Source organism: Mytilus trossulus, chromosome 11 (assembly GCF_036588685.1).
Source record: "Mytilus trossulus isolate FHL-02 chromosome 11, PNRI_Mtr1.1.1.hap1, whole genome shotgun sequence".
NCBI classification, from domain to species: domain Eukaryota; kingdom Metazoa; phylum Mollusca; class Bivalvia; order Mytilida; family Mytilidae; genus Mytilus; species Mytilus trossulus.
In genome coordinates, this window is record NC_086383.1 from 37,017,370 (window position 1) to 37,039,993 (window position 22,624).

At 30.9% G+C, this 22,624-nt stretch overlaps 1 protein-coding gene across 1 annotated transcript in view; it reads right to left on the minus strand.

Moving 5' to 3' along the window:
* LOC134690341 (asialoglycoprotein receptor 2-like) overlaps positions 1–4,734 on the minus strand; it is a 28,897-nt gene extending 24,163 nt beyond the window's left edge. Inside the window, exons 1-2 of the mRNA XM_063550308.1 lie at positions 4,661–4,734; positions 82–154 (exon numbers count right to left, since the gene is read on the minus strand). Of these exons, the coding sequence (XP_063406378.1) occupies positions 82–145 (64 nt within the window). The 5' untranslated portion in view covers positions 146–154; positions 4,661–4,734. The remainder of the gene's footprint in view (positions 1–81; positions 155–4,660) is intronic.
* Between the last annotated feature and the right edge of the window lie 17,890 nt (positions 4,735–22,624).

Below are 22,624 nucleotides of genomic sequence, written 5' to 3' on the forward strand. Positions count from 1 at the left end.
ATGTGGCATATGTTTGAGAAACGGACACATATGCCAAGACTTACACAGATCTGAGATTTACATATATAAAATGTTACTTACTTCCTGCGTTCGATACATGGTAGACGGAGAGGGCAAACATAATCATGTGCCAACAATTCGACATGGTTTGATGCTGAAACATTAGTCTTATTACATAAATTACACATTTTAAAATGAACGTATAACATAAATAAAATAAGAAGATAGGCTATAAAGTCGATAAGACAACTCTCCACAAAAAACCAAATAGAGACACATACATAAATTAGCATGGATTCAACAACGAGTAAATCGCAAACCGTAAGCATATCGTCATTGATACAAGACCTCGACATTACATAAGTGATACAATTATGATATTTAGCAACAAACGACAACCACTGAATTCCAGGCTCCTCACTTCGGACAGGCACATACGTAATAGGGCGGGGTTAAACATTATACCGAGCGCTGTAGCCTCTCACAACCCTGGGATAGTGGTGTGACAGTACAACATATGATCAAACTATATAAATTAGTTGAACTAGGCAGAAAGCACCAGACAAAGCAAGTAACAAAACACAGAGTGGACGTGGTATGGTACCTATACATCACCACAATGAAAATAAATTCATTACGTACATACAAGTATCTGAAAGTACTCTCAGTTACTGAGAGCTAGACCTCTATGATTTACTTGTATATTTGTTTGCATTAAAATCCCTGTTATAAAATAATACTTTTAGAAAAATCAATTGACATGCATTTTCATGATGGCTCAATATATCGTGTTTCTGCTGTAAGGGTCAAACAATTTTTGAACTATTTAAGTACAGCTCCATGTAAGAATCAGGCAAACAGTGATAAGTCCATGTTGGCAAATTGATCACCTTTCATATTGTAGATATGGATTTACCTTATTAGAACTTGAATATGAAATTCTTTTTAAAAAACAAAAATTTGTGTTAAAAATATTCATTTTCAAATTTCCCCTTTGTGGCCCCTAAAAATGAGCAAGGAAAACTACAAAAATGCACGTTTTTAAAGTAATTTATCTTGCTTTAATAATATAATTGTTGTTGCAAGTATATACTTTATATAGAGTTCATATGTATAGTGATATGAAAACAGATTGAAAATTGATTTCAAATATGTTCTTCCCTAGCAACCGTAACCATGGAAATGTGATCAAAATGAATTTCAGAAAAATGCAAATTTCATCTAATTTCATTTTAATTTTTTAAGAAACAGCAACAGTATACACACTTTTATTATATATTCTCTTTTAGTAGAAGCTCTAAAAAATAAATCGAAACAAAAAAAAAGTTCGGAAATATTTGTTTAGAAAGATCAATTGACATGCATTTTTATGATGGATCAAAATATCGTCTTTCTGCTGTAAGGGTCAAACAATTTATGAAATATTTAACATGCCATGCAAATCAGGTTAACACCGAAGAAAAGTTGTACGCCATCTTAGCACTCTAAGCAAAGCAAACAAAAAATGCATCAAACGTTCGATAACTACTGGAATATGTTAGATGTATTGCCAAGTCAAGCACCGCTGGTGCTTAAACAAATACAAGAGTTATTACATTTGTCCATTGATACTTAACAAAATATATTGACGGTATGAATTTTTAAAAGGTGTGTATATCATCAGGCAAATGCATAATTGAAAGAACATAATAAAACTTAGCTTACTATATACAAAAACAGATTCCTGAAGTTGCTATGTCGTAGTAAAAACAGTTTAACATAGTAAGTTACTTACAAAACTTGATCAAATATTAAGATATATTGTTAAGAGTACACATTCTACTGCACCACGTGCTAATATCAACCGTAAATTAAGGCCAAAGTCTAACACTTAATACAAAGTTGAAGAGTATTTAATTTTAATTGATTATACTAGCAAATAATAAAATTATCCAACAACACAAAAGTATGTTTCTGTGTTTCTCTAATTCTTGAGTATTGTCACATTTCCAGACCGATTTGAGAAAATTAGTTCTCCTCACATGTGAAAAATATGTTCTCGGCAAAAGATTGGTTGAAATTATATTGTGACGTTCACTTTTCTTGTTTTCTTCCGAATCTTCTTTTTGTGACGTCATGAAAAATGCGACCATGCCTTATGCTGTTACATCAAAAGTACACAACTTTCCTCAAATCATGCAAATCTTTGAAAGGGAAGGATAAAAATCATTAGAGAAACAGATTTCACCACTATAACTCGTATATTTGAGGTTTCTCAACATCTTACGAACGAACGAAAATCGCCCCAACTTGACGTAACTTGCCGTATCGAGAAAAGAGGGAGCAGTAATTTGTCTTATTATTTTGGATAATCGGCTCTGCTCTCCTTCCCTTTGAAATGTCTTCTACATGTAAAATATACATGCTTGATTTTTTTTTAAATATTTTGAATCAAATACACATTATATTTATTTGATATTATATAATATATAATATACAATTTACTGTTTAATCAACACAGTTGAAAAGCTTATTGATCTATACATTTAAGCGAAGATTATATAATATTTATTCAAAGGACAGTAATCGTATAAGAAATTTTAATACACATGATGACAACATCACTGTTTAGTATATGTGAAAAAGGTTAATAGATATATGACATATATGGGTGGAAAGGGATAGGAATCTTTTTGAATATTGGCTAGAATTTGATTAACGGTAAACATTCTTTCGTAGACATGAGGTAAAATATATCTAGGAGTGAACGCCTTTCGATTAAAATTTGAAAAGAACTAAAATCGAAATGATCTCTTCTTATTAATATACTGTTATAAATTAGCAGACTCAACAAAGAAAAATAAAGAAAAATATTGAAATGCATATCTAAACTTATATATTGTGTTTTTTTTATCATGGCCTTTCTTATTCTATGTGTGTATGTTTGTTTCCTTTATAGTATAATTATTAGTAGATACTAATTTTTTTCTTGTTTATTGTTTCCGTTAATACTGTGCATGTTTCCTCTGTTTTTCATATTTTTCATTTTTCTTTTTAGTAAGGGGTGTAATTTATAAAGATATACATTTTGATAACTTTGTGACTACAAGTTTTGTTAAGACTGTAGCACTCATATTTTCAACAAGAACACACAAAACTCTATTTCTAACGATAGATCGAGTGCACCTATACATTTCTTTAACTGATTCACAATGAATATTAGAAATACAAAAGCTATGTTACTACATATATATCCAAGATACTCTCCAACACGAAAAAATGAACCTCATAGTAACTCAAACCAATTGGACCCATAGAAGGGACGTGTTGATATATGAAATATTTTCGCAATCACTTGTCAAATCTTTACCAAACATTAATTTCGCAATGAAATGAATGGAATATTTGCCACTGAACGTTAACCACCAACAATCAATCAACCAATTGCAAACTAGATGTGTTGATTTTTTTAATCACGGACATTATACAAAAAAGTTCTTCTTGAATGGATAAGGGAGATAAATCGAACGCATATATACGACATGTCAACACACGAAACTCAACGTAAGAAAACAAAACAGTCAACAACAGAAAATAAATTGGAACACGGTTGTTTAATGACAACAATAAAATGCAAGATTGCAAAAAAAGGATCTCAAGTTGCAAACTTTTGTCCTTTAAACACACTACAGTATCGGTAGACATTTATAATGGATTTTAGTATAACAAAATTACTGCTCCATAACGATACGTTCGTAGATTTTCGTCCGTTCATAAGATGTTGATAAACATGATAAACCTCTAATACGATATTTCTCCACTCTCAATAGTTATATTTAAACTATTTAAAAAGATATTTCTCCACTCGAGACAGTTTAATCTTAATAAGCACGAGGCTTGTATAACTATTGAGAGTGGAGAAATATCGCAATACACATGTTGCAGTTGTGGGATCTATATTTAATAAACTAAAATAAATTAAATAGACTTAGATTGTCTGTATCAGATCTTTAAGTATCTGGTAAATGCCACCTCTAGAATAGGCAGTTTCCCAATAACTTTGATTACTGATTAAACAGATGTTATCACTTTAGAAACAGGTTTTGTGGAGCACTTGGAAGACCAGAAATATACCGTTGTTTGTAAGGTCATTTAAGTTGTTTAGGTTTCAATACAGTGATGGAAGATTCAGTTCTTCGTCTTTGGTTGAAATTCCAAAAGAACATAGAACAAACCTATGATTATCCAGGATGTCCTCTGTGGTAAATGTCGAAAGGGTATAAGTAAAGGCAACAATAGTATACCGCTTTTCGAAATGCATGAATTGAAAGAGATAAAAACAAACCCGTGTTACAAACTGATACTGAGGGAGAACAACGACACAACAGAAACACAAGTTTTGAAAGGGTTAATAATTAAAACCGCTTGTATTTATATGGCAGCAAATCATTAATAGAGACATCATGCAGAGCAGCTGATGTACAATTACGATGACCATGACTGCGTCTACGTTGAGGAGTAGAGTTGGGAATATTCTTCATAGTCCACGAGCTTCACAACGGACTATAACTTATACACATACCACCAGTTTAAAACAAATTAAATTCATTGACAAACAACAAAAGCTGACATTTTCAGATCAGACGGATTTTCATATTTAAGAAAATAAATGAACACTTACCACACTCTGTAATAGCAGACCTAATGATAATAAGATAACTTTTTAAACGAAGTGGCTTCTTAAACAACACAAGAAATTACATTATTCAATCAAGGAATGCTGTAGGTGTGAATAAATTAGTAGCGACATATGGTGTTTTGCTTTGTTCGATTTTACTAATGATGTAAATATTGTTTAGGCGTGCAACATCTTTCATCTTAAGTTAAACCATTTGCATTTCTTAAAATATATTTCACATCAGCTTATTATTGCCTCTATGTGTAGTCTTTCAAACCAGAAAAAAGCAATTATAAATTATATATTCAATATCAACAAAATGTGGACACAATTGTATCCGGTTTTACGTTTTAAGGGTCGTTGCTTAAAACCTGATAACCTCTCTACATAATATGATTGTCTAATTGGTACTCAGATCCACTCTCATCATTATTTTGTTTAATCGTGGCTTTTGACTTCCTACATGCGGTATGTAAAATGTACATTAAAAATATTCAGGAATCGACGGGACTAATGTCGTCCTTGACCTTTGTTAGTTGGTTGTTTTTATTCGTCCTATTGGTACAGTGTCTGCATGAAATTTGATACTTTGGTATTTTATTGGGAATTGCATACCATATATTTCAAAAGCTGAACTAAGCGACACAGAGATAAATATTAATACTGTATATGGTTATCTTGTAAATCGCCTTTCTTTAATTGTTCATGCTTGATAGTGTGTCTCTAATATAAAAAAAAAGTAAACGTAGCATATAAATTAATTTCTTATACTCCTTAAGATCTGCTTAAAATAAAAAGTGTTAGTCCTCTCGAATATATACATAGATATACACAGCGTATACACCAAGGAATTCTGAAGCAGAGGTATTTCCTTTATTCATTGATATTATACGTTGACCTTCCATTCAGCGAGATATGATTTATAGAAGTTGTGTAATGCTGTTTCCATGTTAAGCCATCGATTCAAATATGTTTGCCTGTTATAGATATGAAAATAATACCAAGAAACTTTGATCCTTCTATGATTTCATTAATATATGAATGTGTTCTGAAATGTTTGTAAATTTGTTAGTTTATTCGTAAAATAAAACTCAGTAAAGTACTTCAATGCTACTGACATGTTATGCAAATATGATTTGTAACAGACTTTCTTCGATCATTAAGTTGATTATTCATGTTGTACTTTTTGATGTTGTACATGTAAAATCTTAAATAATCATTATGATATACAATAACAAGCCTTCAAATTAGTATACGTAGTGGTTCAAACAAATTTTAGTACTCCTATTTAAAACAATGTGTTTGTCGATGGTACAAGGTATAGACAACAGAATTCTGAACCATACTTTATTCGGTAATAAAATATGTTGAGATTGCATTCAAAGAACATGGGGTTAAGTGAAGATCATTTTTCTAACATTTACTATGTTAATACAAAATATTTGCCAGATATTGATTTAGAGTATGGTTTACAGAAACTGATATTTCCTTTATCCTTCGAACCAATATGTTTCCCCTTATATTGGGGAAAATACTGTTATATGCAGAATTTATAATCATTATGGGTTGCGTCATTATGTACCAATAAAGGCAACAGTAGTATACCGCTGTTCAAAACTCATAAATCCATGGACAAAAAAACAAAACCGGGGTAACCAACTAAAACCGAGGGAAACGCATTAAATATAAGAGGAGAACAACGACACAACACCAAAACGCAACACACACAGAAAAAACACCACGAGAATAACAAATATAACACGAAAACCAAATACATGAATTACCAAAGTCAGGAATATGGCCATTATTATATCATAGTTAGTTTCTTTGTGTGTTACATTTAAATGATGTGTCGTTATTCCCCTCTTATACATGTTATAGTTGACGCGTTTCCCTCAGTTTGAGTTTGTAACCCCGATTTTTTTTTCTCAATCGATTTATGAATTTTGAATAGCGGTATACTACTTTTGCCTTAATTTGACATGTTTAAAGATTAAAACACATTTAATGTGTTTTTTTCTGTGTATATGGAAAAAAGAATTGCAACACCAATTTGTAAAATTAAAATTTAAAAAAAACACTCTTTATTTTTTTTAATATAATTTGGTAACATAGAACTAGTTAAACCTTATTTAAGTATCACCTGAGTCTAATCAATAAATATCGACTCGGTAAGTTTTATTCTACACACGCAGCTACTGTACCCGTAAACAGCAAAACAGATGTTTTAATCCTCATTGTTTTCAACACTTTAAATAACCAAGTTTTTTAAAGTTATGAGATTGGCATCTTGTAATGGGTCCTTGAAACCTCTTAACTGCAGCAAGATGGCAGATTATCAGCATGAGGGAAGCAGTTCCCTCCAGCAGGGATATCGCTGTAACAAATGCACGTATTGTTGATCATCAACATTCCACTATAAGTCGATTTGAGGTAAAAATCAGGCAATAAACGATGTTTAAGACCTTATAATGATAATAATATATCTGTTACACCACATCTTCTTATTTTTTATTGATCAATATAACAAATGTATTTGCCTGATACAGATATGGAGCATTGTTTACAGAAACTTTGATCCTTCTATGATTTCATTAATATATGAATGTGTTCTGAAATGTTTGTAAATTTGTTAGTTTATTCGTAAAATAAAACGCAGTAAAATACTTCAATGCTACTGACATGTTATGCAAATATGATTTGTAACAGACTTTCTTCGATCATTAAGTTGATTATTCATGTTGTACTTTTTGATGTTGTACATGTAAAATCTTAAATAATCATTATGATATACAATAACAAGCCTTCAAATTAGTATACGTAGTGGTTCAAACAAATTTTAGTACTCCTATTTAAAAACAATGGGTTTGTCGATGGTACAAGATAAAGACAACAGAATTCTGAACCATACTTTATTAGGTAATAAAATATGTTGAGATTGCATTTAAAGAACATGGGGTGAAGTGAAGATCATTTTTCTAACATTTACTATGTTAATACAAAATATTTGCCAGATATTGATTTAGACTATGGTTTACAGAAACTGATATTTCCTTTATCATTCGAACCAATATGTTTCCCCTTATATTGGGGAAAATACTGTTATATGCAGAATTTATAATCATTATGGGTTGCGTAATTATGTACCAATAAAGGCAACAGTAGTATACCGCTGTTCAAAACTCATAAATCCATGGACAAAAAAAACAAAACCGGGGTAACCAACTAAAACCGAGGGAAACGCATTTAATATATAAGAGGAGAACAACGACACAACACCAAAACGCAACACACACAGAAAAAACACCACGAGAATAACAAATATAACACGAAAACCAAATACATGAATTACCAAAGTCAGGAATATGGCAATAACTATATCATAGTTAGTTTCTTTGTGTGTTACATTTAAATGATGTGTCGTTATTCCCATCTTATACATGTTATAGTTGACGCGTTTCCCTCAGTTTGAGTTTGTAACCCCGATTTTTTTTTCTCAATCGATTTATGAATTTTGAACAGCGGTATACTACTTTTGCCTTTATTTGACATGTTTAAAGATTAAAACACATTTAATGTGTTTTTTTCTGTGTATATGGAAAAAAGAATTGCAACACCAATTTGTGAAATTAAAATTAAAAAAAAACACTCTTTATTTTTTTTAATATAATTTGGTAACATAGAACTAGTTAAACCTTATTTAAGTATCATCTGAGTCTAATCAATAAATATCGACTCGGTAAGTTTGTATCTACACAGGCAGCTACTGTACCCGTAAACAGCAAAACAGATGTTTTAATCCTCATTGTTTTCAACACTTTAAATAACCAAGTTTTTTAAAGTTATGAGATTGGCATCTTGTAATGGGTCCTTGAAACCTCTTAACTGCAGCAAGATGGCAGATTATCAGCATGAGGGAAGCAGTTCCCTCCAGCAGGGATATCGCTGTAACAACTGCACGTATTGTTGATCATCAACATTCCACTATAAGTCGATTTGAGGTAAAAATCAGGCAATAAACGATGTTTAAGACCTTATAATGATAATAATATATCTGTTACACCACATCTTCTTATTTAATATTGATCAATATAACACATGTATTTGCCTGATACAGATATGGAGTATTGTTTACAGAAACTTTGATCCTTCTATGATTTCATTAATATATGAATGTGTTCTGAAATGTTTGTAAATTTGTTAGTTTATTCGTAAAATAAAACTCAGTAAAGTACTTCAATGCTACTGACATGTTATTCAAATATGATTTGTAACAGACTTTCTTCGATCATTAAGTTGATTATTCATGTTGTACTTTTTGATGTTGTACATGTAAAATCTTAAATAATCATTATGATATACAATAACAAGCCTTCAAATTAGTATACGTAGTGGTTCAAACAAATTTTAGTACTCCTATTTAAAAACAATGTGTTTGTCGATGGTACAAGGTATAGACAACAGAATTCTGAACCATACTTTATTAGGTAATAAAATATGTTGAGATTGCATTTAAAGAACATGGGGTTAAGTGAAGATCATTTTTCTTACATTTACTATGTTAATACAAAATATTTGCCAGATATTGATTTAGAGTATGGTTTACAGAAACTGATATTTTCTTTATCCTTCGAACCAATATGTTTTCCCTTATATTTGGGAAAATACTGTTATATGCAGAATTTATAATCATTATGGGTTGCGTAATTATGTACCAATAAAGGCAACAGTAGTATACCGCTGTTCAAAACTCATAAATCCATGGACAAAAAACAAAACCGGGGTAACAAACCAAAACCGAGGGAAACGCATTAAATATAAGAGGAGAACAACGACAAAACACCGAAACGCAACAGACACAGAAAAAAACACCACGAGAATAACAAATATAACACGAAAACCAAATACATGAATTACCAAAGTCAGGAATATGGCAATAATTATATCATAGTTAGTTTCTTTGTGTGTTAAATTTAAATGATGTGTCGTTATTCTCCTCTTATACATGTTATAGTTGACGCGTTTCCCTCAGTTTGAGTTTGCAACCCCGATTTTTTTTTCTCAATCGATTTATGAATTTTGAACAGCGGTATACTACTTTTGCCTTTATTTGACATGTTTAAAGATTAAAACACTTTTAATGTGTTTTTTTTCTGTGTATATGGAAAAAAGAATTGCAACACCAATTTGTAAAATTAAAATAAAAAAAAAACACTCTTTATTTTTTTTATATAATTTGGTAACATAGAACTTGTTAAACCTTATTTAAGTATCACCTGAGTCTAATCAATAAATATCGACTCGGTAAGTTTGTATCTGCACAGGCAGCTACTGTACCCGTAAACAGCAAAACAGATGTTTTTTATCTTCATTGTTTTCAACACTTTAAATAACCAAGTTTTTTTAAGTTATGAGATTGACATCTTGTAATGGGTCCTTGAAAACTCTTAACTGCAGCAAGATGGCAGATTATCAGCATGAGGGAAGCAGGGATATCACTGTTACAACTGCACGTATTGTTGATCATCACCATTCCACTATAAGTCGATTTGAGGTAAAAATCAGGCAATCAACGATGTTGAAGACCTTATAATGATAATAATAACGGGTAGGAAATTATAGTGGTTTACACAATTTTTTTACTATTCTTTTAGTATGTTTGGAAGTATGTTATAGCTGCATCAATATGCGGTTTGGGTTTTGCTTATTATTGACGGTTGTACGGTGACTTCTAGTTGTAAACCTCTTAATATTTAGGTATATAGTTAAAAGTTGTCTCATACTTGTTATATATATATTACACCACACCTTCTTATTTAATATTAATCAATATAACAAATGTATTTGCCTGATACAGATATGGAGTATTGTTTACAGAAACTGTGTTCTTTCGTTAATGTGGTAGTATATCATTGTGTCCTTATATTTTTATAGAGTGTTTTGTTATAATCGTGAATTAAAGCTCATTAGATATTTTCAATGATATTGCATAATATTCAAATATGATTTTTAACATGTTATGTCTTACGTCGTTTATTAAATTGATTCTACCTATAATTGGTTATATGATATGATGTCCTTACACAGAACATGTGGTCTATTGAAGATGAGATAGTTCTTTTTCGAGTTTTACTATTGATATACACTTAAGTCTGCTATAAATATAGCGTATGGTTTACAGAAACTAGTATGATCTTTCCTTTATTTCTGAATATTAAATTTGTCCTGACGTTAATCGGTTTATGGTTCATTTAACTTGCTATAATTTTACAAATAATCTACCCTCGCCAAATTGTTGTTTCTGTCCCATGTCAGGAGCCCCTAACATGAGTTGTTCTTGTACGATTTTTAATGTTATTTTCTTTTATATATTTGGGATTTAGTATGACGTCCATTATCAAAATTTAAGGCACCAGACCCTACGTATGCTTATATCAAAATTGTGTTGTTGATATTATTATGTTTTATCACATGACAAGTACATGCAGTGTTACTTACCTGTATATTTTGAATTGTGCATAGATTTATGCTGTTATTTATTTCAAAATTCACCATCTAAAATGTGTTGTTTAGACAAGTAGCTTGAAGTATTTTTATACTTTTTGTATTTGTTCATTTTAGAACACAAACAGTGACATAACAGAAATAGAACATATTTTATTCAATGTTATTATTGATTAGAAAATTTCATCACTGTAATATTCTCATTTTGAATAATTTATGGCACATACAGTTTAACTTTTCACAGTTTAAATCTTTGAAACTGTTATTAACAACAATAAATTGGCATCACATACTTCCCAATATCTGTATTATATCAAAAACTCTTGTTTAACATAACTTCCATGTTAATTTATTTGAAATTGTTGAAACTTTTGTCCTTCTTCATGTTGTTATATAAGGTTTAAGTGTCGTCTGCTGCCAGTGCCTCGTTCCAAAATTAATTTGTATTTTTAAACGTGTGCTGATGTCAACCCGAATGCTGTTGCTGAACGATATGTTTATGAACGTTTGAAATAAACTGTGATTGTTGTATGAAGAAATATGATTCCTGATATGAGTCTTTTGATTGAATCGATGTTATATGAAGTTTTACATTGTAGATTACGAGCACCTGTTATCAGTGTTGATCTTTATGAATGAATGTGTAAATTCCTGATCATGCGCAGTAGCTATAACATGTCAAGCTGCTCGTTGATGATTATTAGTTCGATTTTTAATTTAAAGCTTTCACAATTGTACTCATCAGCATTTCGTATATCCATCAGTTGTATATAAAGTATTCACATTGTTTTAATAAGCTGTCAAGTTGTTTTAGCGGCGAATTCTGTATTTTTGTCAGCCGTTAACACACACATGTTATGTTCTCACAGACAAGCCGCTACTTCCGGTGGCGCAGTTGAAACTTAACTTATTGTTGCTAAGGAGAATTAAATTAAATAGCACAGTAGAAGCTCTTGAATCAAAATAGGATGAGAAATATATTTCATTTGAATTTACGAAATATCTTTTTAAATAATTATTTTCTTTAAATCTTACTTCCGCGGGATTTTTATACGTACCAACATCCAACAATCCAACTTCCCACAAAAGTCAACAGTGACAAAAAAAAACCGATAAAAACATTTAGTCTTTCTTAAAATTTAGCGTGTTAAGGCAAATATTTGATTCAAGTTACCTTTTAAAACAAAATCCAAATCTACCTTAACAAAATGTATAGTTATTTAATATAGAAAGGTAAAAACAATGTTTTTTTTTTGTTTTTAAAGTTAAACCTTATTTCAGCGGACTTTTATGAGCCGGGCTCTTACGATTTTGATCTTTTGTTCTCTTCAGTCATGTTAAGTTAAATTTAAGAAACTGTAGAAAATACTTTCAAACCTTTTTAGTTAATTTAACAGATTTTGCAGGCAATGCCTTAGTTATAATAGTTCGAATTTATTTTGAAGTTTAATCTGTTAAATAGTTATTCATTTGATGTTTGAAATTTTAACACACTTCTTTAAATAGGAATAAATAGGCGATATTTGGAATTAGGGATTAGGGTTTCCATAAGGTTTGGAAACCATATTCAAATTCGATAAATAAAGGCAACAGTAGTATACCGCTGTTCAAAACTCATAAATCCATGGACAAAAAACAAAATCGGGGCAACAAACCAAAACCGAGGGAAACGCATTAAATATAAGAGGAGAACAACGACACAACACCGAAACGCAACAGCACACAGAAACGGACCAAGCAACAGACAATACATCACGAGAATAACAAATATAACATCAAAACCAAATACATGAATATGGGATAGACAAGTACCGTGCCACGTCTTATCTCTCAAAAATAAGAGAAAACAGAAACGACTCAACGTTAAAATGCAACACACACACAGAAACGAACAATATTATAACAATGGCCATCTTCCTGACTTGGTACAGGACACTTTTAAAGGGGAATAAAAGTGGTGGGTTGAACCTGGTTTTAAGGCATGCCAAACCTCGCACTTTAATGGCACAGTTAAATATAACATTAAATGAAAACAAAATATTACAGGACTACAATACAAATAAAAAGCACATATTAGACAAATATCGATAACAGTTAGCAAGGATCTAAAAATAGGTACTGTTTCAGGAAGGACCTGTCAGTTGCCTTGATTTTATGCAATACCGTATGAGAAAAGGCTTGACAGTATTTCTTCAAACAACAGTTGTGTATCTATATCAGGAAGTGCCTAATACTTATTTAAACATGTTTTGATCTGATAAGGAATCAGTTTCCTAAACTTATTTATCTAAATCAGAAAAGCTTTCTGATTAACTTCTGCTGAAATTTTTAAAATGTATATTTATAAAAATGTTAGTTAAATAAGTAATGTATATAGCAAGACTCAAATATTTAGAAGTTCACAGTAGTATACATTTATATATAGTACTACAAACAGTATTATATGGGACTATTTCACAACCTCCTAGTTTTCTATGAATTTCTACACATTTAATAATGCATTTGGTGTACCTTATTTAGAATTGACATATTTTCAAAAGATAAGAGTTCCTACATTTTTTTTGGGAGCCCTGATATTGGTTTAGAGAGGTGTAGAGAGGTGCTAGAAATGTTATTATTATGTAATTACTGTAAACTTATATTGTATTGTGAAATACATATTTGATGAGGAGTTCATGATCAATAGTATATAAAACTTAATAAGAATGGAAACTTCAAAACTTGTTTGGTGTTCTTTTCACCAGGAAACGCATGCATAATCTGTTTTACGGGATTTTTATAAAAGCAGAAGAACAACCTATAATTTTGTCATAGATGTTCTGTCTTGAGACTTGTCAAAAACTGCCTTGAGTTTATACTTTGCCTCGCTGCAATATACTAGTATGAGTTTTTACAATATACTAGTATGAGTTAGGAAGATGGTCATTGTTATAATATTGTTCGTTTCTCTTTGTGTTGCATTTAAACGTTGAGTCGTTTGTGTTTTTTCTTATTTTTGAGATATTGAGATAAGACGTGGCACGGTACTTGTCTATCCCAAATTCATGTATTTGGTTGTCATGTTACATTTTATTATTATCGTGGTGTTTTGTCTGATGATTGGTCTGTTTCTGTGTGTGTTGCGTTTCGGTTTGTGTCGTTGTTCTCTTATATTTAATGCGTTTCGATCGGTTTTGGTTTGTTACCCCGATTTTGTTTTTTGTCCATGGATTTATGAGTTTTGAACAGCGGTATACTACTGTTGCCTTTATTTATTAGTGGCCAGCTGAAACACGCCTCTGGATTTTTTTTTGACATTGAAGATCCATGGTAACCTTCGGCTGTTAGTTGCTTTTTAGTCGGGTTGTTGTCTTTTTGGCATATTCCCCGTTTCTATTCTCAATTTCATTTAACATCAATACAAATAAACTGTAATTGTTTTTTTATTTATCAATATGTCATTTGGCCTTGATATTTTAATAACTTATTTTGTAATACTTCAAAATCAAAAAATTAAAGCAGAAAAATCTCCGAGGAATATTAAAAACGGAAAGTCCCTAATCAAATGGAAAAATCAAAAGCTCAAACACATCAACGGACTGGATAACAACTGACAAAAATACAATAACCTAATGTATTAGTACAAAGTTACGTCATATATGTAACGAAGAAACAAAAAAAATGCATAAAGATAAAACACTAAACGAAAAGAAAAGACGTTTTCGAAGTAACAACCAACGGCATATAGACAAAGCACATTGGAAAAATGAAAAACATGAAAACGAGAATATCATAAACAAATTAATGTATTTGTATATGATATTTTGTTGATAGGAATACGGTTAACATAACTTGCAATCATATTCTAACATGTTTAAACATCAATACAAATAGTGTTGCCTGGTATACATGGTATAGATATAGAGAATAGTTTACAGAAACCGTAATCTTACTTTAAATATTACACTCATCTGCAGTCAAGTTTAGCGTTTGATAACATTCTGGCAAATCACAAACAAAAAACCTGTAACGTCTTATTTCATTGGCCTAAAGATTAAAAACAACAACAACCGTAATGTGCACGTGAATTGACACAGTTGACTGTGCTATGTTACTACGAACGTAAATACAATAATTTGTATAGTAACTGTTTATAAATCTTTGGTCAAGAGAATTAAATAAATGTTTTTGTGAATTTCAAATAGTGGGATCAAAATATTATACTGCAGCAACACAATTATCTTGTACCGCATTATGAATAAAAATATAAGGATAAAATAAAATACATGTGCCGCTTTAATAAGGATGAATAATGAACTTCCTTTTTAGTTCTGTCATACTTACTCGGTTATTATCCTGACAATGTCTTAGTTACTTTTATTAAGGATCTCATAATACTGATTCATTACAAAATTAATAATTTATGATGGGTCGCAAGTTCTTCTTTTATTGTTTTCATGCCATAAAACGAACAATCAGAAGGGTCACATAGAAGATAAGCGTTTGGTCCTTTAAAAGAAACGTGCTGGAAACGGAACAAATTTTCCCCAAAAGATCGAAACAAAACAACAATAATCGTACCATTTGTGAATGAAGACGTAGTACACAATGTACTGTCTTGATCACCACGAAATTCAAAGAATTCTATGAAGGCATGTTGTTGTTGTACAAAGGATTGCAATGTTACATCGGCGAAGACTTTTTCTTTTGCATGTGTGGAACTAAAAAAAAATACTTGTGAGAAATATCGAAGTCTATAAAGCACAATGTAAATGTAATGTTTCGATTTTAATTGGATGAGAATTTATCTTTTAATTTCATACCATAAGAATAGAGCTTTGCATAACAAGTGACGTGTGGTATGCATGCGCATTTCAAATGAAATATAAAATCATACATGAATGATAAACTGATAATCGAAATGACTAAATACATGTTTGAAGGGACTTCTCTTTTTATCATTATCTTTAGTGAATAAACACGCTTTTTCTATGTAACTATTTAAATGTTTACAATAAATAATATTTGTTTGTTTTTCAACCGAGAATAGCAAAACTTGAATTACAAATGCATGAGGTATATCGCTGGAGTTTATAAAGTACATTTCCTTCCACTGTGTCATGGTTTACCTTCTCAATTTTTTTCTCTAAACAAAGCATGGTTTGTTACATATTCTGAATTTACTTCGAATTTCTGGATTGTTTTTTTCAAAATCAAGCAAACTGAGTCAGAAAAAAATTCACATTATCCTAAGTCGAATACCTTTAACTTGCGAAAAAAAATATGAAACGTGAACATGACAATTTATAAAACAGACCAATTACTATAAAAATCGAGTAAAATCTTTAGGATGTTATTTGGTAATTTTTTAGTAAAGTACGGGTTAATTCCAAGTACAACGTTAATTCATCGAGTCCATTGAGTAAAAGAAAAGGCAGGAATGAGCAATTTGGCAAAAAAAAGAAAGTAGGATAAACTAATAAAAACATGCAGGACCGGCCTAGACTAAAAAAGAGCAGGACAAAGATTGCAATTTAAAAAAGGCAGGACAAATAATTCCTCCAAGTCCGCAAACCCCACCCCCAATGAAAATTAAATTGTAGCTCCCCTTAATCCAGAACCAATTGCAAGGAAACAGTTCAATTACATATTTCGATTTTAAAACTCTTACGATTTTAAAGCATACAATTTCACTATTGCACACATTTATAAATTAAATCAATAAACTTCACATGCACATGTTTAAAATCTAAAATTGCCATGGTATAATCAAGAGCACAAACATGTACGTTAATACGACGATGGGAGTTTTTAACGACCCTGACCGTCTACGTGAATACTGATCAGTCTATTTATCTTTATAGTACGCGTGGTTTTTTTTTCGCAGGTGTAAGGTCGAAGGTTTGAATTGATCAATAAAAACGATCGTTCCTTTACGAGTTAATCTAATAAATTTTGTTTGATTTATAAAGTCGCACGACCTTTCGCTAAAATTGGCCGCAGTTAAGTGCAAACAGTATGTTGGTCTTTATATCTTTCTCAAGAATTTTGTGATACTTTCAAATGAAAGTGCTTATATGATATTGGCAAGGTAAGCAACCATGATGTGTCACAAACTCTTCTTAAGAGTTGTCGCACATACATTACTTCCGTCAATTAAGAATCAGATTACAACGACAACCAAAACTGATCCGTTCTGTCAAATCCATCAAAAAGTATACCACTTAAAACACAGAAAACTTGCAGAAACGATTCATGCCCTAGAGCCCAAAAGAAATCAAATGCCAGATAAATTAGAAAGATTACTCCTAGAATTCGAAAAGGAAAATATGTGATCATGTACGAAGTGAAATACCTTTTCTCTATAAAATATAATAGTCACCACTGTTGATAGTAAACTTTAAATTGATAGTAAGTAGCAAATAAAAGTTATTTTTTTGTATAGTTATCATCATATTAAACTGTTAAACACGAAAATAATAGGGGGAAAGGGATTTTGAAAAAAAGGGGGAGGGCTAAAATAAATTGTCCTGTCTCTAAGTACCTAAGTATACATTTTGAAACAAATTGAAAGAATTTCTTAAGAGTAGGCCCGGAAAGACCGCTTTTTGACCCAAACATTTTGCAGTTTTACAAAAATGTTCTAGCTTTTATCGGTGAGTAAGATACTTCTGCTACATAAATATGGGCGAGTTCTGACAATACAACACACACATATCGGTACCTAGCATCATTAAGTCATGTTTTATTACTGAAATCTTCAGAATGTTTGCATTTGAGTTTAGTTTTAGACGTTTTCCGACTTCAATGGAAGTGGTCGCATTTGTGTTCATTCTTAATATTTAAATATAAATTGTATTTGATACATAACATATATTCATATGATGAAGACAATATTTCGATCACTTTAATTGCAGTCTGTGTCTGGCATGTCGTCAACTTCTGGTAGTCCTTCGTTAATTTATGTATCATTGTCATTGTGTTTAGTTTCTTTTGATACCTTTGTTGACATAGGACTCGGACTTCTTTGACCTGAGTGTTGTTTTGCATATTGTTGTTTGTTTGATTTTTCTACATTGGATAGAGGTATAGAGGGAGGGTTGAGATCTCAAAATCTATGTTTAACCCCGACGCATTTTTATAAAATGTAAGAAGAGTCACATATGAAAGAAAAGAAACTACAACTTTCCATATACGCACATGCAAACAGAAATAAAATTAATTCAATCAAAATGACAATATATGCATTATTGATTTGTAGCAGTCTTTGTCTTGTCAAATTGATTATGCACATTATGAATTGTTATATTGCAATTGTAACATCTGAATCTATCATTCAACGTTTATTAATCACTTCTTCATCAACAAACAAATTTATTAGATTTCAGTAGCAAGTTTTTTTTATATTTTTTTTTTAAATGTATATAGGAGTAGAATGTGAAATATTAAATAACAGGTAAACTGGTACTTTTCTTAACTCAACACCATAGACAACAACTCAACCAAAATGAAGAAAAACTTTGGAAGGAAACTTTAAACTATTTAACATATCTTATTTAATTTATTAGACTTATTAATGTATCTTATAAACTATATATGTTTAACTATATAAGATAGTGTTAAACTATATAAGATATTATATAATCTATCTGTTATAAACTATATAAGATATTCTTCAACTATATGATATATTTTATAAACTATGTATTATAAACTACATAAGATATTTCATAAACTATGTATAAGACATCCTATCAGCTATATAAAGTATCTTATAACTCCATAAGCTATTTTATCAACTAAAAAAGATATCTCATAAATTATAAAAGAAATCTTATACATTTTGTTTGATATCTTAAATTAGAATATATAGTAAAACGGCTTGCCATACAAAAAGATGAACAGGGTGGATTTATGTGATCCAAAAAGAGCAAACTCCTGCAGCACTAGTAACATAATTGTTTACATCCAAAAATGGCCAGATCCTGCAGCACTTGTAACATTATTGTTTACATAAAAAAATGGTCAGATCCTGCAGCACTAGTAACATTATTGTTAACATCCAAAAATGGTCAGATCCTGCAGCACTAGTAACATTATTGTTTACATCCAAAAATGGTCAGATCCTGCAGCACTAGTAACATTATTGTTTCCATCAAAAAAAGATCAGATCCTGCAGCACTAGTAATATTATTGTTTACATCAAAGAACGGTCACATCCTGTAGCACTAGTAACATTATTGTTTACATCCAAAAACGGTCACATCCTGCAGCACTAGTAACACTATTGTTTACATCAAAAAATGGTCAGATCCTGCAGCACTAGTAACATTGTTGTTTAAACCAAAAATGGTCAGATCCTGCAGCACTAGTAATATTAATGTTTATATCAAAGAAGGTCAGATCCTACAGCACTAGTTACATTATTGTTTACACCCAAAAAGGTCAAATCCTACAGCACTAACAACATTATTGTTTACATCCAAAAATGTCAGATCCTGCAGCACTAGTTACATTATTGTTTGAACCAAAAAATGGTCAGATCTTGCAGCACTAGTAACATTATTGTTTACATAAAAAAAGGTCAGATCCTGCAGCACTAGTAACATTATTGTTTACACCCAAAAAAGGTCAGATTCTGCAGCACTAACAACATTATTGTTTACATAAAAAAGGTCAGATCCTGCATCACTAGTAACATTATTGTTTACATCAAAAAGGTAAGATCCTGCAGCACTAGTAACATTATTGTTTACATCCAAAAATGTCAGATCCTTCAGCACTAGTAACATTAATGTTTACATGAAGAGGACAGATCCTGCAGTACTGGTAACATTATTGTTTACATAAAAATAGCATGGGGTCCTGGCTTTCTTGTCAGTATAGCCAGGCGTGTATCAATGTACTGCCAGTCAATTATTGGTTAATAATAATTTTGTCCTCAATGTTTGTTTTACATCTGTATTCAATCAATTCTTGTTTAACATCAATTAGTAAAAATTAGACTGTAATTATTTTTCTTTATGAATTGATGTATAGTGTTATCATATCTAATTAGTAGTATGATGATAATTAGTAAGCATAACAGGGTTAATTCTTATCAGCAATCGCCTGGTGAGAAAGTTAAAAATTCAAGATTTCACATGTCCAAGGTGTCAATTGGAATCCAATTGTGCTGGTTTACATCACAAACCAAATTTATGCAAATATTTATTCAGCCTCACTTTAGATTCAGAGTCAACTGGCACTGAATCGATCACATGGTATTTGTTCCCCACCTGGCCCCTACGACGCGCAGCTAGATTGGGCCGGATCCCAGGCTAACATAAAAAAGGACAGATTATGCAGCACTGGTTACATTATTGTTTAGCCATGTAATAAATGCTTATCAAATGTATGTTTGTTTTGTTGGTATTGATAAAAAAAATATATTGTAATATATAGGTATATGAGTAAATTGAGATGTTATGAATACTCCAAACGACAGTTATCCAACACTCAATAACTAATTTGTTAGTGTATTCTCATAATAAAATAGTTTATGTTTCTACAAACATCGTTTTAAGTAATGAAAGAGAGGTGAACACTGAATTTCTTTCTTTGGACTGTGAATATCAATTATGGTTGAAAAATATATAAAATTTAATACCATTCAAAGCATGTTTTTTATAGTTAAAAAACATGCTTTGAATGGTATTAAATTTTGATATATTTTTTTGTGATTTTCAACTTATTTGAATATCGAAACCGACTTCTAGCATCAGCTTCCATATTGCATAAAGAATAACGAATATAACGATCCGGCTGCTAATTTCAGATACAGTTTTTGGTATGGTAAGTTGCCTTTTAAATCTGTTAAGTGCAAATACAGGGTGATATGACAAAAGATAAGCACGGTGTGTCAAATACATAAATTAAACCGGGTGCCTAAGGCATCATATAACAGCATTCGGTTGTAAATAGTGTAAGGGTTTTCAATTAAAGGTCTTATGACTTCAATTACAAATAACGGTAGTTGTAAATAACGACGCTACAAAATACAAATATAAAATACTATTATACTAGTGCAGAGAAAGATAACTCTGACATATTTATGAACAAGTACATTGAACTGTACAACATTCTATGTGACTTATATAATTTTTCTGACGTAAGACACTCAAATCAATCCATGTGTTCGTAGATAGTAGATGTTTTTGTGTTCTGTTAAATTGTTCCTTTTAAAATTTCTGGATTCTCATAAATTCTATGTATTAACTTTTGGACTAGTTTGAATCTCGGTCTATTTCTGTAATTTATTCTTACATACTTTTGATTTTTTAACCCTGTATGCGTACATTGCCTATGTAAATTTTCAAATTGTTTGTATGCACATTGAACGACAAATCTATATGACGTATATATTTTTTCTGACGTCAGACACTCAAATTAATCCATGTGTTTGTAGATAGTAGATGTTTTTGTGTCCTGTTAAATTGTTCCTTTTAAATTTTCTGGATTCTCATAAATTCTATGCATAACTTTTGGACTAGTTTGAATCTCGGTCTATTTCTGTAATTTATTCTTACATACTTATGATTTTTTAACCCTCTATGCGTTCATTGCCTATGTAAATTTTATAATTGTTTGTACGCACATTGAACGACAAATTTATGTGCCGTATATAATTTTTCTGACGTCAGACACTCAAATCAATCCATGTGTTCGTAGATAGTAGATGTTTTTTGTGTCCTTTTAAATTGTTCCTTTTAAAATTGTTATACGATGATGACTGATGTACCCATATTTTGACTATTTTATTAATTGTGACTGTTTATTTAACGCATCATGTAAATGTAGCGGAATTTGATGAGACTGTTATTAAAGTGAGAGGGTGAGCGCTATAGAACCAGGTTTAATCAACCATTTTCTACATTTGAAAATGCCTGTACCAAGTCAGGAATATGACAGTTCTTGTCCATTCGTTTTTGATGCGTTTTTTTTTTTTTTTATTTTGCCATGTGATTATGAACTTTCCAAATTGATTTTCCTCTGAGTTCAGTACTTTCTAAGTAAAAATCACATTATCATTCTCTTTTATCTGTCTCAAAGACTCAACTTAAACTTGTGTCTTACTACTATTAGTGTGTGCATCTCATAAACGTAACTGCGATAAATATGCTAATATCATCTAGAATATGCATGTTCTATTATTTCCTTGCAAATGAAATGAGATCTAAAAGATATCAAAAGGTTATTTAAATTCACAATTAGGAAATACATGTAGAGAAAAAACGAAAATAAAAAACAACATGACACACATCAGGAAACCAAACATACCAAAAACCAAAGTCTGAGCAACCCAAACACAATCAAAACAAGGGGTAACTCCATGTGCTGGAAATGGTAATCATATCCTGCTCCAAATGTGGCACGTGTTGCTTACGTAAGTACAGACCGGTTGATACACATATCGCAATGTGCCCGTGGTTGTTTAAACATTCT